The sequence below is a fragment of the Cornus florida genome, unplaced genomic scaffold, assembly GCF_030987335.1.
Source record: "Cornus florida cultivar Cherokee Brave unplaced genomic scaffold, ASM3098733v1 CherokeeBrave_3.0.0_Hap2_Chr08, whole genome shotgun sequence".
Classification (NCBI taxonomy): domain Eukaryota; kingdom Viridiplantae; phylum Streptophyta; class Magnoliopsida; order Cornales; family Cornaceae; genus Cornus; species Cornus florida.
The window spans coordinates 75,419,733-75,437,331 of NW_026775578.1; the positions used below are offsets into that span (position 1 = coordinate 75,419,733).

Here is a 17,599-nt window from a genome sequence, read left to right on the forward strand (position 1 = left end):
TAAGTTCTCAGTTCTTGTGAATGGATCTCCCGCAGGTTTCTTTTGGGTGTTCTCGGGGTTTAAGACAAGGAGATTCTTTGTCGTCTTTCCTTTTTCTTATTGTTATGGAGGGCTTAAACAGACTTATGCTAAGGGTTGAGGATCTTGGTCTTGTTAAGGGCTTCAAGGTGGGACGAGATTTAGTCCATCAGGTGGAGATTTCTCATTTACTCTTTGTGGACGACACCCTGGTTTTTTGCGACGCTGATGCGTCTCAACTTAGATATTTGAGGTGTATCCTAGCTTGTTTTCAGCAATTTCCGAGTTGAAGGTTAACGTGGCAAAGAGCGTGCTTGTCCCGGTAGGGAATGTTCAAGATATTTCTTCTTTAGCTGCAGTTCTTGGTTGTAGGGTGAGTTCTTTTCCCATTCCTTATTTGGGTTTGCCTCTAGGGGTTTCTTCCAGGAGAGTGGGCAGTTGGGACCCTGCGATTGACAAGTGTGCGAAGAGATTAGCAGGTTAGAAGAAGCAATACTTGTCTAAGGGGGGTAAAGTAACTCTTATAAAGAGCACTTTATCAAGCCTACCCATATATTTTTTATCCATGTTCCAAATCCCATGCTCCGTTGCTGATAGGATTGAAAAAATTCAAAGGGACTTCCTTTGGGGCGGAAGAGGAGAAGAATTTAAGTATCACCTTGTCAGATGGGAGCAAGTTTGCAAGCCTATAAAGTTAGGGGGTCTTGGTATCAGAAGACTGGTTCCTTTTAACCATGCTCTCTTGGGCAAATGGTTACGGAGATTTGGGAGGGAAAGACATCGTCCTTGGTGAAGGTTAGTCTCATGTCGGTTTGGGGAAGAGATTGGTGGCTGGTCTACAAGTCCAGTTACCCTTACGGGAGAAGTTGGCATGTGGAAATCCATTCGGAAGGGATGGGACGTCTTCTCTTCTCATATTAGATTCAACGTGCGTGATGGCAAATGTGTTCGTTTTTGGGAAGATATTTGGTGTGGTGATCACCCATTAGCTCATACATTTCCCAGACTATATAGTATTGCAGTTGATAGGCACGCCTACGTAGCTAACTTTTATTGACTTGATAGCAGTGGGATTACGTGGAATGTGCACTTTCGACGTCCCTTTTAGGATTGGGAATTGAACGAGGTTTGTGTCTTCCTGGATCAATTGTATTGGCAGGAAGGAGTTGGCAGAGGAAGTGACGATCTTACATGGATTCCCTCTTCCCATGGTCGCTTTGAAGTGCGATCTTTATTCCTTTGTCTATCTAATTTTGATCGCCTTACTTTCCATGGAAGACCATTTGGCGTTCTATGGCTCCAACTAAGGTAGCATTTTTTTGTATAGACCGCTGTTTGGGGTAAGATATTGACGATTGATAATTTGAGGAAAAGAGGGAATTGTTTTGTCAATTGGTGCTACCTATGCAAGTAAGTCGGTGAGTCAATTGATCATATCCTCATGCATTGCCCTGTGGCGTACGACTGTTGGAATCTTATTCTTGGGTTGTTTGGCATGCGTTGGGTAATGCCACGTTCTTCTAAAGAGCTGATTCAGGCTTGGAGAGGATGTTGTGTGAGAAGAGATGTACGCGATTATTGGAGAGTTATTCCACATCGCGTATGAAAGAAATAACAGAATGTTCGAAGGGAAGGAGTCGTCTACGGCGACGTTGAAACTTATTATTATTCGTTCTCTCTTCAATTATGTGAAGAGGAGTTTTTGCTTCTCTTCTAATGATTTAATTACTTTCTTGGATTCTTTGGGGCCTTAACCCCGGTTCCACTATTGTTTAAGGGACGCGTTCCCCTTTTGAACGCTTTTTTATTTCATTATTACTTATCAAAAAAAATATATTTATTAGCTGTCCCATATATTTAATTGTTGCAATTCCAATCTCGAATCAGAAGTCCATGATGAGATTATGAGAAATTTACTATTGGAAATCCTCAAGGCCATCCCCTAATCATTATTGTTTCCAATTTAACCATGTGTCCCACTTTAATTTCTAAGTCTCGAATTTGTTACCTGGCCAACTTAATTTTATAAAACCAAAAACCTGATATGGAGATCCCTATGCATGCAATTTAAAAGTAATAAACTTGTTCCACAGAGTAAAACAGTAACATTGTGAGATACAAATCCAAGCTATTACGTTTAGTTCAGATCACCTACAATCCTTCTAGCGAAGGTTTAAAAAATATATATCTGGATTAGTTTCTGAAAAATCCTACTGATCGCATATCACTGTAACATACAACCAGCGAAAAGCAAGCGAGAACAGTCCAAAACTTACTTGAGCTTCTTTTTGGTGGTAGCCTCCACAACCCAATCGCCAACACAATTAAGATCAGTCCCTTTAGGAAGGAGATCAATCTTGAATCAAAAAAGGAAAGTACAAATTATATTTGCAGCTAAATTAGAAAACCCACAGAATCAAACTATAAAATTTAGAAATTTTACTTAAATGCTAATTATGTTTTTTTATAAGTACTTAAATACTAATTATTACCTTAGTCACAACTAATATAATTGGATTTGCACCAACAAGATCACGCACACGAACCAAAAAACTGCCACTGAAGTCCACTATGTCAACCTACAATCGAGAAAGCAAAAGGTAACAGAGTGTATACAAAAAGATAGAAAAACAACCAAAATGAAATATAGAAGAAAACTGCTCGAGAAGAACAGCTACATTCCTATATTTAATTGAATTATTAAACGGCATGGTAAATATAAAACGGCCTTGAGAATTTCTTCTTGTGATTGGTGACTCATATAGGACATTGATAACCATTTTGCAACAACGAGCTCATCTGAATCAAGAATACAAAGAAAAACCCCATTATATGGACTTCAAGTTGCCTACCCCCACTGCAACTCAGGCCATATGGCTAAAACCCCATTCTATGAACTTCAAGTTGCCTTTCTCCCATTTTAATCTTGAACATAGCAGTTGGATGTAGCGTAGAGATGCAACAAATTTTGTGATATAAAATATAATGCATGCATAGCTATATAATACAAACTTGAAACGGATTATCAAAACTTATGGCAAATTTTGAGAGCTTGATACACATTGTTGAGCCCATTCCTTAATAGCTTAAGCTTCTAAGTAGGACTCTAATCTGATACCGGAGTCTCAGTTTTGGGAGGTCTTGCGTCCCCGGGATCAGATATGAGGAAAGGTGTGAGAACTTGATATCAGTGTTTGCCTTATTTCGAAACAACTTAAACTTTTGGAGCACTCAGTGCTCCATCACAAATCTATGCAGGAACACCACCAATTCAAATCACAACTTCCTATGGGAATTAGTAGTATAAACATATAAAGGAAAGAATAATTGTTCGAACTAATCCAAATTTGATCATGATCACATATTGCACATTAGGATATTATTCAAAAAAAAATTGAAATCTTACTCATAAAAAATAAAAATTAAAAATAAATAAATAAAAGATATTATTCAAAAATATTCCCACAAAATGCACAATAAATATTGCCGTCTTTAAGCACTCAAACAAACCCAAATAATGAGCTTCACTCAAGCCTTACAAACAAAAAATAGGATCCAAACCTCAATGGTTTAACCAGCTTCCCAACTTGAAAGTTTTAAGCCTGCACAAATTCTACAAGCATCTCAAGGCTCAAAAGCTAAAATCAAGGTTAACATATAAATTCCCCTCTTAACGGAAGCCTCCATTCATAAGGAAGGATTATTACAGAAGAAACATAAAAAGAAGAAAAATGAGAGAATTGTGTAAAGGCTTGAATGAGATGAATTACTCATTCACAGCTCTAGTATTTATAGATAAAAAAAGAGCACATGCTCATATTACAAGAAAGGAAATAAAATCAAACCTAAATCTAATCACAGCATATTCTATAGCATATGGCATATTCTATAGAATAGTCAAATTTCTACTAATACGGTAAGTCATTCCATAAATCGTGGCTATCATATCTGCTAACACTCCCCCTCAAGTTGGTGCGTGGATATCTGAAGCGCCCAACTTGGACAATTCATTCTCAAACACAATCTTGTTGACGCCCTTTGTAAGAACGTCTGCAAGCTGCTGGGAACTTGTGACAAATGGAGTGCAAATTTGACCAGAGATGATCTTCTTACGAAAGAAGTGACAGCCCACCTCTATATGCTTAGTCCTGTCATGCTAAACAGGATTTGCTGCTATGTTAATGGCAGACTTGTTGTCATAGCAAAGTGAGAATGGAAGCGACACTGGAAGGCACAAGTCTGTCATCAAGGTTTTCAGCCATAGCAACTCACATACCCCAAGAGCCATAGCCCTATGCCTCTGCACTAAATCGAGAGACAACATCCTGCTTCTTATTGCGCCAAATAACCAAGTTACCACCAATAATGGTACAATAACCCGAAGTTTACCTCCTATCTGAAGTTGATCCTGCATAATTAGCATTTGTCCAAGCCTCAACACGTAAGTGACCATGATGGGCAAACAAAATACCACGGCCCGGACACCCTTTTAAGTAGCGAAGGATCCGAATAGCTGCATCAAGGCATAGTTGTTAAACGCTCAAGGCGCACAAAAGCGCTAATGACTCCGGGAGCCTGAGGCGAAAGGCGCAAGGCGAGGCGCGCGCCCGACTAAAGCAAGGCGCACGTTGAAAAAAAAAACAAACAAAACCTACCCAAGGATGTGATATATTTTCAAATCAAATCAATCTCATTTTTTTTGGTTAATCTTCAATTCAAAAGATTATTGGTGGCTGATTTCCGAATCAAAGGATCAATTATGGGTCTAAATTAAACATACAAAACTCTCAAATACAAAAAAAATCAATGATAATTTGCAGTAGGGTTCGTGAGATGGGTGTCTTATAATCGGGAGCCCAGGATCAGCCAATTTATTTTTGTTCGAAGTTTGTTAAGAATTCCCCATGTTTCATAAGCTTAATTCTCACCAAAATCCATCAACATTGATTGAAACAAAATGGAAAGAAAGAACCATCCAAGCATGACTCATTTAGTATGTTTCAAAACCAAAAGAATATCATCAGTACTTAGAAAATTATGGATGGCAAATAATAAAGAAAAGAAAACTACAAAATTGGATTTCTTTTTATTTTTTTACTTTTTATACATGTAATAACAACACTTGTGTTGTAAGACAAGTAATTACTTGGTGAAAACTTGATCATAGACAATATGATGGTGGTCCATCCGACAAAAATACAATATGAAGTGAACAACATATTAACATGTTAGACAGTTAGAAACTTAGAATGGAAAAATAGTGATCAACAGTCGTCACAGTGAGTCCAGAGTCCAGACTCCAGAGAAGAAAAGAAAAATAAAAAAATAAAAAATAAAATAAAAAAAGAAGAAAAATAAAAATAAAAATAAATCTGCCAAAGACTCGGCCGAGAGAGCCGAGAGAAGAAAAGAAGAAGAAAAAAAAATCTGAGACCGGTCATCGATCTGGCAGATCCGAGAAGAGAAGGAGTCTAAGAGGAGAGAAGAAGAAGAGAAGAAGAACTAACCTTAGATCCGGCAGATGATGCAGATCCGAGACCGAGAGTCGGAGTCCAAGTCGTCACTCGTCTCGCTGCGTCTATCAGTCTGTCTTCTTTCCTTTCCTTTTTGCTTCTCTTTTTTTTTTTTTATGTTGCAACTTGTAGCTTTTCTTTTAACTAGTAACTAATAAAATAATATGATAATGATATAAACAATACATAAACAATAAACAAACAAAACCATTTAAAAATACATTTTCAAGCAAGCGCGCGTTTAGCGCGCCTGTAGCCTCGCGCCTGTGTACAAAAGGCGTACGCCTTCTTTCAACCATGCGCCTTAAGTCAATACAGGCGATGAGATGGCGCCTGGAGGCGCCTTGCGCCTCAGGCGCACGCCTTTGGCGCCTTTGACAACTATGCATCAAGGTGAGGGGAACGAGGAGAGAGCATGAATTGACTCACAACACTCACGACATAAGCAATGTCAGGTCAAGTCATAGATAAATAGATGAGTTTCCAAACGAGTCGTTGATACTGACCAACATCCAACGACAACTCCCCCTCAGAATCAACCAACCGATGATTCTGCTCAATCGAAACACCAACAGGACGAGCGCCAAACTGACCAGAAACAGAGAGCAAATCAATAACATACTTGCGTTGAGAGATGAAAATACCAAACTTGCAGCGAGCCACCTCAATGCCCAAGAAGTACCGAAGGGGACCAAGATCCTTAATCTCAAACTGACGGCCAAGACAACTTTTAACCTCAATAATTCCAACAGTATCATCTCCGGTAAGAACAATATCATCAACATATACAATAAGAGCAACTGTCTTACCACCTGAATGACGTAAGAACAAGGTGTGATCAGCTGCACTCTGATGGAAACCAAACTTGAGCATGACAGTGCCAAAGCGATCAGACCAAGCTCGAGGAGACTGCTGAGCGACGAAGACAATAGACCATACCGGAATGAGAAGGAGAACGAAAGCCCAAAGGGGGAACCATATACACCTCCTCCTGCAAATAACCATTTAGAAAGGCTTTCTTGACATCTAATTGAAATAGAGGCCAAGATCGAGTCGTAGCAACGGAAAATAATACATGGATGATATTCATCTTGGCAATAGGGGCAAAAGTTTCTTGATAATCTATGCCATAAGTCTGAGCATAACCCTTGGCAACCAACCAGGCCTTGTAACAGGCAACTGACCCATCTGGATTATGCTTAACGGTAAAAACCCAACGACAACCCACACCCTTTCGTCCAATAGGAAGCGGAACCATGTCCCAAGTATGATTTTTCTCAAGTGCTTGTAGTTCTTCTGTCATAGCATCACGCCATAGAGGTTGTGCTAGTGCATCTGCAACACTAGAAGGAAGAGGAACCGAGGCAACAGAAACAAGAAAACTCCGATAGGAGGGTGGGAGAGCACAATCAGAAACAAAATTAGAAATAGGGTACGTACAAGAAAGTTTACCCTTCCGAAGAGCAATGGGGCGATCATCAAGCGAAACAATAGCTTGAGAAGGCGAAGCTGGTGCCGAAGGAACAAGACAGTCAGATCGTGGGAGTAGAACCTTGTACCTGTTGTCTCCGACTATAAACTTGTGGAACAGGAACAATTCCCCGTGCTGGAGGGGTATCACGAGAAGGAATTATAGAAGACGAAATAGGTAAAGGTAAATGAGTTGAACACGGAAAAATGTGATCATCAATTGTATTCAATGGGAACCATTCACTTTGAGAACCAACTGAACCACTATAGTATGGTGTATGCTCAAAGAAAGAAACATCCATGGATATAAACTGCCGATGACTGGAGGATGGTAACACCTATAACCTTTTTGAGAGTGAGAATAACCCAAAAACACACACTTCAAAGCCTTGGGGTCAAGCATTGTACGAGTCTGCTCGAACTGCTGAACAAAGCACACACACCCGAAGACTCGCAGAGGAATCAAAAAAAGAAATGAATTGGGTTGTAAGATTGAGAGTGGTGCTGCAAAGTTAAGAACCCTAGAAGGAGTTCTATTAATGATGTACACAACTGTAAGAACTGCATCTCCTCAAAATGAATGGGGAACATTCATGCCAATGCAGATTGCTCTGGCTAGGTCAAGGATGTGGCTCTTTCTCTCCGAACGGCCATTGTGTTAACTGTTGAGGGGTTTTAACATTAGACATCTAATGCTCAATCCCAATTTTGTACATAACCGCTGTACCTCCCTATAAGTGTACTCCATACCCTGGTCAGATCTGAATTTTTTAATGGTACGACCATATTGAGTCTGAACCATTGTTATGAAATTTTTTAAAATGGTGTACACCTCATTTTTGGTTTTCATAAGATAAACCCATGTAACACGACTATGATCATCAATGAACAACACAAAATATCGAAATCCAAGGCTAGAAGTAACTGGGCAAGGACCCCACACATCTGAATGAACAAGATCAAAAGGTATTAAAACAGATTTATTACTACTAACAGGATACTTGGAACGAACATGTTTAGCCAGGTGACACGTCTCACAAGATAAATCTAAGTTTGCCACGTTATAAAATAAGGAAGGAAACAAATGTTTTAAATAACCGAAAGAAATATGCCCTAAACCCATGTGCCAAAGCATAAGCTGAGCTTTATTAGATAAAACATAATTAGATAATGAAACCGAATGTGTTTGAGGTGACAAAGGAGCATCCAACAGGTATAGGCCATCCACTTCATGCCCAATGCAAATCGTCCGTTTCAATACCAGATCCTCAAAAATACAATGAGAGGGAAAAAGCGTTACACTACAATTTAATTGTTTAGTAACGCTACTAACAGAAATAAGATTTGTAGTCAACTATGGAACATGAAGTGTATCTGACAAAGTTAATGAATGAGTAACTGACCATTCCCAGCAATGGAAGATGGAGAGCCATTCGCAAGGCATATTTTGTGACCAGATACTGTAAGATTGGAAAAATGAGGGCATACCAGTCATATTGTTTAAAGTACCAGAATCAATGATCCATGGTGTCGAAGATGTAGATACGCTATGTGCAGATGCAATAGTACCAGAGTGGGCATAAGTGGAGGTTGGATGAGATGATGCCTTCATTTGATTGAAGAATTGTTTGAACTTGCCCAAATCAGCTTTAGTCAAGCTAACTATGGCAGAAGATGTATAGGCAGAGTTGTCAGGAGTTGACAACGAAACTGGTTGTGTAACAGAATGTGCAAAGGATCGAAATTGTTGTTTCTGTTGCGATGGGCGTCCATGTAGTACATAACAACGAGATTTAATGTGACTAAGTTTTCCACAACGATCACATCTCCCACATTGTCGTCCCAAAAGAGGACCGGTGGTAGAACTCTAAACTGACTGAAATGGTGCAGTTCCTAAAAGGTTGGAAACCCAAACTACCATAGCAGAATGATCAACATAAGCAACACCTAATGGATAAGTCCGACGGCTCTCATCTGACAAAACAGGAGTATGCATCCTCAAGAGTGGGGAATGAAGATAAGCGCAATAAATGAACACGGGCATACTCAAACTCGTCGTTAAACCCGGCAAGAAACTGAAACACTCGATTCTTCTCCATAATCCCTGCATATAAAACTGCATCATCTGGATCCTTCCAAGAGTGGAAGGAATCATATTATGACATCTCCTCCCAAATAGCACGAAGCTTGGCGATGTAACTTGAAACTATCAAATCACCTGAGAAATCATGGGGATGTCTTGCCCCAACTGAAAATCCGTGCATTATTCTACCTCTAAGAATAAGTGCGTTAAACTGAATCCCAAATCTGTTTAGCAGTCTTCATAAACTTTTTTTTTTTTTTTTTTGATAAGTTAACAGTCTTCATAAACATATAATGAACGGCTATGTTTGGCTGCATTGAATTGACTAGCCAAGACATAACCATAGCATTATCTGCAAATCACTGTGGATACGTCTTCTCTGAGTCAGCCAGCTCTTTCTCAAAACCAGTAATATAGCCAATCTTACCTTTGCCACCAATTAACATCTTCGCAGACTATGCCCAAATCAAATAGTTGGAGCCATTCAATTTCACTGTGGTGATTTGAAGTCCTGGATTTTTTGATGAGTTGGTGGGAAAAATGAAACCACCACCAACAGAACTTGAGCCAAAAGAATTAACAGTCGAGGACCCTAAATCTGTCATAATCTTTCACACGACAATAAACAACTCCAAAAACACCACTAATTTTGTTAACAAATCAAAAGGTCTCCTCAGACCATAAACAATAACAATACCTCCTCAGACCATTCCCGAAAGGTCCAAATACAGACTTTTTTAAGGAGCGTTGCCCGCTTACATATAGCCGGACTTAATATCTAGAACCTCTCTGTAAACTAAAAAAATTTTACCCAAGCCCTTATAGGTGTTGGAGACCAACGATCCCAACTTACCCAACCCCAGAAGAATAAAAAAGAAATTGTAAAACTTAAAAATACCTATTTTCGATCACAAAACAGCAATACAGAAAAACATGTGTAGGCAACGTCACACGATGTCACAGACAACCTAAGATGGTTGTCACACAAGTATCAAGGCTGCTGAAAGGTGTGGAAAGGTGTTGGCTCTGATAGTAAGAATAAATATAAAAAGAAGAAAAAGGAGATAATTGTATAAAGGCTTGAATGAGATGAATCACTCATTCACAACTCTAGTATTTATAGATAAAAAAGAGCACATGCTCATATTATAATAAAGGAAATAAAATCAAATCTAAATCAAATCACAGCATATTCTATAGCATAATCAAATCTCTACTAATACGGTAAGTTATTCCATAAATCGTGGCTACCATATCTGCTAACAATTACCCTTAATTTTTATGAAATGCAAGATGCTCATTGAATGCTACGATACTAATCTCACTTCAACAATTCTAGATACACAAGGACTGGACATTCTATTCTACATCAAACAAGTAATTGCTTTGTCATGCAACCAGTATTAAGACATTGCAACCTAACTCGTAACCACAATCAAAGCACTATGTTGAACTATTTATTAATAACAACTCAGAGAAGTCAATAACAACCCCTACTCTACTCTTCCATAGTTCCATTGAGAAATTTACGTACCAAAAGAAGTCTAACATTCCTCTAAACCAAAGTAACATGCATGATTTCAAAGAATTTTCCTATATCTTCCTTCCTCAACCAATCTAAATGGAATCTTTAAAGAAAACCATACCTCTGTGGAGAAACCTAACACATCCTTGCTGACCGAAGAAACCTCTAACACAAGCATCAGAGAAGGGGCATTGCATAAAAAAATGACTATTATAACACATTAAAAACATTTAGAGACTTGTAATATGCAAATTGCCATTAGTATTAAACCATTGCAATCCCTAACCACACCAAAACAGCAAAGCCTTAACTTTATATGAATCTTTAGTCTTCCATATCATATCTCCCTGGAAGAAAATGGAAAGATTTTTAGACACATTACCGAAGTATGATTTTGAAGTAAAGGACACAGCATTCTTGAAACTCCACGTCAAGAATCCAGACTACATCAGGAAGTAAACATCTTTGAGATGATAAAAAGGGATAAGGGAAATGAGGTCATCAATTTCAAACAGGTAGGCCTTTTTTTTCCTGAAAACTTGAATTTCTAAGAACTGAAATTGTCAAAATGAGTTCCAGTGAAGAAAAATCAACACACACAAAAGGCAGGGTATTTGGAAAAGGAAACTGAACAGATTACTCTCCCCAAACACCCAACCCCCCACATCCCTCGATAACAAATCTTCCCAGAAGTGAATCACGAACCCATCCCCAACAACGTATCTAATGTAAAAGGAGACATCCACATTCCAAGGGCTAAGGTAAGTCTCACCTAGAAGCAACAGTAGCCAGAAAGTTTTGCTCCTTGTAAGATCTTCATTGACTTTGTTGCCATAATACAATAACCCCCTCTTAAACAAAAGCCCTTGACAAAGTGCAGAATAATCCAAACCCCATACCAGATAAGACAAGCCCGCTCCTTAAATTTTGTATATAGGACTTGATTATGAATATATAACAAGTTTCAAAAATACAATTGTGATTTCAAAAGCCCTTAATATTTGAGGATTTATTGCAAAGCAGAGATCTAACAATACTTGCAGATAAAAAGCCACAGCTTCCATTATCTATCAAAAAAAAAAAAAGCCACAGCTTCCACAAAAAGCTAAAAATATGTTTTGACTCAGAATCATTTGGGATTAAAGCAGCCTCAAGATTAACAACAAATAGGTTAATTTAATTCACCAAAAAAAACACACACACACACGCAAACGAATATAACAGTTCGTGCATCAGTTTGCTGAGCAAAAGAGGCTTCAATATCATGATAAACAAACCATTGCCTTTATTAAAGGCTTAAATATTAGAGAAACAGGTGATGAACATATGAACTAAGATACTAATATCATTTATTGAAATTCCTGAACATGTTTGCTTAATGGCTTTCTTGGTTTTCACTTTCAGTGCGCCACTCATCTAGTGTGGCCCACCCCGTACCAGTTAAGTTCATGGAAGATTTGTCACATACGTTCTTCCTTAATGGAAGATAAGGTTTCCCCAAACTTTACCATCTCCATAACCCAGTTCACTCTTTTCTTTGTTTAAAATCATTCCAACATTATCAGATATCTCTAAAGAAATGACTTCTTTTACATTCTCTTCCTTAAAAGATGTTTGTCGTGAGAAACATGAGATATACATGGACAATAAGAACTGAAAGAACTATTGAGTAAGATTCCCCTGGACTGCCACATTCAAGTATGGTTCACAAATTCACAGATTTACAAGTGATATCTCAAGGTCACAAAAGACCGCAGCGAGACAACTTTTCTAAAACTAGACCACTTGCCTATTAGAATGCCACTCTTACAAATATGCAGATTTTCACAAGCTAGTCTACTGAAACAAACAAAAGCTAATGCATATTTCAATATTCTAGTTACATAGCAAATACAGTTGCAGAGGCTCATCTTCACATCCTCGAAATCATTACAATAATTTCTTGAATTCATATGAATTATAAGTTAGCATTTACCAATTTAACAATCAAAGCTTTCTCATGGCGCAAGTGAGATAGCTTCTCCCGAAGTGCTTCGGCTGAAACAAACTGCTTCCCACCAGAGTAACCTCCATTTCCACCAACAGCAGTAATCATGTGCCCATGAGACAATAGTCGGCATCTTCCACAAAGTACTCTTCTAAGTTGACGGTGTTTCTTTTTCTACAATTAAAGGAAATAAAATAAATAAATAGAAATACATACACATATTGGTAACATTGTCATTTCACTCAATCTTCAAACAGATTTCTCACACTAATTCATGAAAAATAACTCAATTCGAATTATGTGTTGCCTTCTATATCACTCAATCTAATTCTGGGAGTTCGCATAGCAAATCATGTTAAACAAATTCAATTCTAAATCCCTCACCAGCAGATTACAACATTTAAAAAGCACTGGCATTTCGCACAATTTAATGCAAAAATCATATATCCAACCTATTCAAAGTTCCAAAGCTCAAATTTCTCAGTAACCCACCAGTTGGATAACAAAACCAAGCTCAATTTCCAACAGTTCAATTCACCCATAACCAAATTTTCACAAAAATTAGTATGCATTGCCATTTTCACTCAATCTATAATTCTTTAAATTAATCGATTCACACACGGCATAAAAAAACTAGCACCCCCATTATACTCATTGGCATGCATAGACACAGACAAATTTGGTTTCTGAGCTCGGAAAGAGTTCATACCAGTTCGTAGGTATCAGGATCCACATAACCCGGAGCATCCGCTTCCAACGTCTGTAACGGAGCTCCACAACCATAACAGCTATGAGCTACTGCGGAGACCTTCAGAGACCCACTTAGTTTCTCTCTTTTCTTCTTCTTCTTCCTACTAAACGCGAGCACCATAGCTGAAGCCGCCATGGATTGTTGGCGTTCGAGGAAGATCTCCCCTCGAGTCGGGGCGGCTGCTCCTGATCCTTCGAGTTCAGGCTCGGAGGCTGAGGAATGGGTTGCAGAGATTGGTGTTATGTTGCGGGTGTGAGATTGCATGGATTTACAAATGATGACGGTGGCTTTTGAAGGGTGGAGAGTGAGAAAATTAAGGTTGGGGTTTGTGAATTGGTGGGAGAGAAAGAGTGGAGAGAGACAGGAGAGAGAGGATAAACAGACGGCTTTGGGCGCCATTGATGCCCTTTTGTAAGCTTGCTGTGTGGAGAGAAGACTGAACTTGATGATACACTATATACGATATATATATATATATATATATATCATACCCTATGGTTTCATCAACATTACAGGACCTGGCCACAATAGGAAGTGAATTTACCGTTTTGCCCATGAATGATATTTTTGTATTTCGAGGAAATTGCATTGACATCTCCCGAGGTTTCAGTCAATGTCACTCAAATGCGGGTCAACCCCTTTTTAAACAATGACACCCCATGTGGTTTCAAATGTCATATTTGCTCCTGATTATTTAATTCAATTAATTTACAAAATATCAACTCAATTAATTTACGAAATTACCCTTATCATTAAGCCTCTTTCTCTACCCTAATCTTTAAATTTTTTTTTTTTTTTTTTGGTTCATTTTAATACTTAGTCACCGACACTCCCTCTCTTTCTTCCCAATTTCTCTCATTCCCCTCTTTCTTACTACGTTATTTATTTTTTTTAATAAATTGCACCCCTCGTCATTCTTCTTATCGGTCAAGGAGCTACCGGCTACCCGTGGCTAATAAAGGGAAACTTAACTGGCGGTGGAGGAGATAGCGACTAGGGCAAGTTAATTCGCAAAATTTGGTTAAAAAATGTTGCGGTGTGGTGGTTGTGGTGGTGTTAGATTTGTGATTGAAATGAGTGAGGGAAGGAAAGTGGGTATGATGGGAGAGAAAAGAATTGGTGGGAATGGTGAGATAAAAACAGCCATCACTGTTTTTATTTTTATTTTTTTCCGTTCTATTGTGGTAGTGGTGTCTGGGTTGGACATAGCTGTATTTTTTTTTTTTTTCTGCTTCTTGTGGTGGGTCTGGGATGTTTTTAATTTTTTTTTCTACTATGGTAGTGGTTGTTGTGGTGTTGTTTGGGTGTGTTTGTGGTGGTTATGGTGGTGTCTTGGTTATCAGGGTTTTTCCAAAATTTTATTTTTCTATTATGGTGGTGGTTGTGGGTTTGGTAGCATCTGGTTGTATTGGTAGTGTTGTCTTGGTGTGGTGGTGGTTTTGATAACGTTTTGGACGTATAAGTATGGGTTGGTCATGGTTGTTTTCAATTTTTTTTTCTTCTATTGTTGTGTTTGGGTATGGTGGTGGTGTTGTACAATTATCTGGCTATTTAAAAAAAATTAATTTTATTTTTATTTTTATGTTGTGGTGGTGGTTATGGCGGTATAAGTATTGTTAAATATGAACGATATCTATATGTATAGAAGAGATGAAAAGGTTAGTTTGGTCCATTAAATTTAGTTAGGATGTTAAATTTGTAATTTTATTATTTAAATTGAGTTATTGACAAGTTAAAGGATTAAAAAATAATTTTATATGATTTAAGAGGTCTAGAGAGGGTGTCAATGCACATTTTTGAAATCTCAACGGATGTCAATATAAAAAAAGTCATTGACAGTCCGCTGAGTAACGTTGACCAAAACCTTAGGGGGTGTCGATGCAATTTACCCTCTCTTTTTTTTTTTTTTTTTTGTTAAGTAATAATTGATAAAAGGCGCTCAAGAGGGGTGAGCTCCCGAATTATATTTATATTTATAATATAGTTTTTTTGACATTAAAGAGAAAACAGAGCTAAAGAGCTAAAGAGGCATCTAACAACAGAGCCTTCAAAACATTTTGTGCAAACGAATTCCAAATCAGAAGATGACCAATTGAACAAGGAGCAATAGCTGAATGATTTCCCTCTAAATGAATCCAGTTCAAGGTGAAATTTTGATTATCGCCCAGAAAGAACTTGAAAACATCCAAAATTCTAACCAAGGCTTCCTCGGAAGAATTAAGAAAGCATGACTTATTTACAGTCTTCTTTAATAATGGTGTTCTGAAAATTACACTCCAAACAAGCTTTAAAAACTTATCTAAGAATTATACATTCGGCCACAAAAGCTGAAGGGGCATGAGAGAAAGAAACTGAAGCAATTTTCAACAAAACACCTTCACAGCCTCTGAGAACCATGAGCCCTCTACTTTCCTTTTTCTCCGTAATGAAGGAGGCATCGATGTTTAGTTTTAAAAAACCAATGGAGGAGTGCGTGGCTTATTATTATTATTATTTAGGGGCGTGCCAAAGTCTTTTGTAATATCCCTAATTTTAAAAGGAAAGTCTCAGTATTTTATTTCATTGTTTTAATTGCATTTTATTTGATTTATTTGTTTATATGGTTAATCGTTTATTTGTTTAAATGATTTAAATTGTTTGTATGTTTATTTGCAATATTTGCTTAGATTAAATTGAGTACTAAATGATGTGTTTTAAATTGGTTAAATGTTAAGTGCTTACTTGTAATTTATTTGTTAAGAATTAAATGGTTGTTTTTATTTAATTCTATTTTATTTTAATGGTTTTGGATGATAGGAATGGACCATCCATTTGATCCACATGGACTACTTGGATAAGAGGCTTAATGGGTACAGATTTAACCCATGGCTTGTTATACATATATATATATACATATATATACGTATATATGTATATATATATAGTTATAATATTTATTAGTTATTACTGATAGTTAATATTATTTTAACTAAAGTCGATATTTTGGTATATATATCAATATTTATAATGTTTATTTATATATATCAATATCACGTTAGAGGTAGCGTAATATGAATAAATCTTATATATATTTTGTAGTTTTAATTCTTTTCTTTTCCCTTAAGATAGCCGACTTAGTATTTGATTGGGATTAGGGTTAGCTTTTAATATATATATATATATAAGGTTGTGTCTGCCAAAGGTTTTAGAACCCTATTCACATAACAATGGAGGCAGAGAGAAAGAACAGAGAGTTTGTGAGTGAACGGAGAAAGGAGGAAGGAAAGGATTTGGTCAAGAACCAAGGCCGAACCAAGGAGAGGAAAAAGGGGTGTTGTTCGTGAGTTGAACCAAGGGCAATAGAGGAGTAGAAAGCAGTCAATGGTTGCCGAAAAATCTAGGAAGACAAAGTTGAGATTTTAATTCGAAATCTCAAAGGCGAGTTTTATTTCTATCTCTCTCCCTTTGATCTGTGTTCTATGCATGCCTAGGAAAATTCCAGGAACTTTAAATCATAAAAATCAACCACGTATACATGTTAAAAAGTTAAATTACAATATGCAATTCTATGTGTATATGTTTGAATTTTGTTGAATTATATTGCATGATTCTTAATTATAACTTGTTGAGATTATGCATAAAGGACTAGAATAATGTGTGGGGACGATGGAGACTTAAACCAGTAGCCTTTAGGACCCCTAACAAAGGAAGACATAGTCATTGGAACTGTAGAAGATGAACTGTTGCAGTTCACGTCGACCGGTTTAGGGCATACGTCGACCAGTTTGCATGAACTGGTCGACGCCTAAGGAAAAACATCAACTGGATTGGAAGAACCGGTCGACGCCTTGGTGATTCGATTGACCGGTTTGCTGAAACCGGTCGACACCTAGAGGAAACACGTCGACCGGTTATTGAACCAGTCGAATGTTTGGTTCAGTGTGGGTTTTAGGCATGGGGTTCGTGCCTAGGGTTAATCGGGTCTGTAGTTGTGATTTAAAGGATTTTAAATTGACTCAACAATAACTAGAATGCATAATAATCAACTGTATGCTAAATTTTGAATGTAATTAACTTAAGAGTTAATTAATGGACTGTATATGTGGTGTTAAACTGGTTTAATTAAATACTGGAATAAAATAGTTTAACCATGTTGTGGAGATTTAATCAGTTTATTTGATGTGCATGTTAATTTCTTATTCTGTAATTAAATGCACACTACTTAGAACTGTTTTTTATTGCTTAGATTAAATGCAATATTTGAATATATGAT

The 17,599-nt window shown here is 37.5% G+C and overlaps 1 protein-coding gene across 3 annotated transcripts in view; it reads right to left on the bottom strand.

Annotated features, from left to right (window-relative positions):
* Window positions 1-13,805, bottom strand: part of LOC132268140 (NO-associated protein 1, chloroplastic/mitochondrial) — a 37,296-nt gene extending 23,491 nt beyond the window's left edge. For all 3 annotated transcript variants that reach the window (XM_059768892.1, XM_059768891.1, XM_059768889.1), the window contains exons 1-4: window positions 13,306-13,805; window positions 12,585-12,770; window positions 2,511-2,597; window positions 2,295-2,374 (exon numbers count right to left, since the gene is read on the bottom strand). In XM_059768892.1, the coding sequence (XP_059624875.1) occupies window positions 2,295-2,374; window positions 2,511-2,597; window positions 12,585-12,770; window positions 13,306-13,746 (794 nt within the window). In that variant the 5' untranslated portion in view covers window positions 13,747-13,805. The remainder of the gene's footprint in view (window positions 1-2,294; window positions 2,375-2,510; window positions 2,598-12,584; window positions 12,771-13,305) is intronic.
* Between the last annotated feature and the right edge of the window lie 3,794 nt (window positions 13,806-17,599).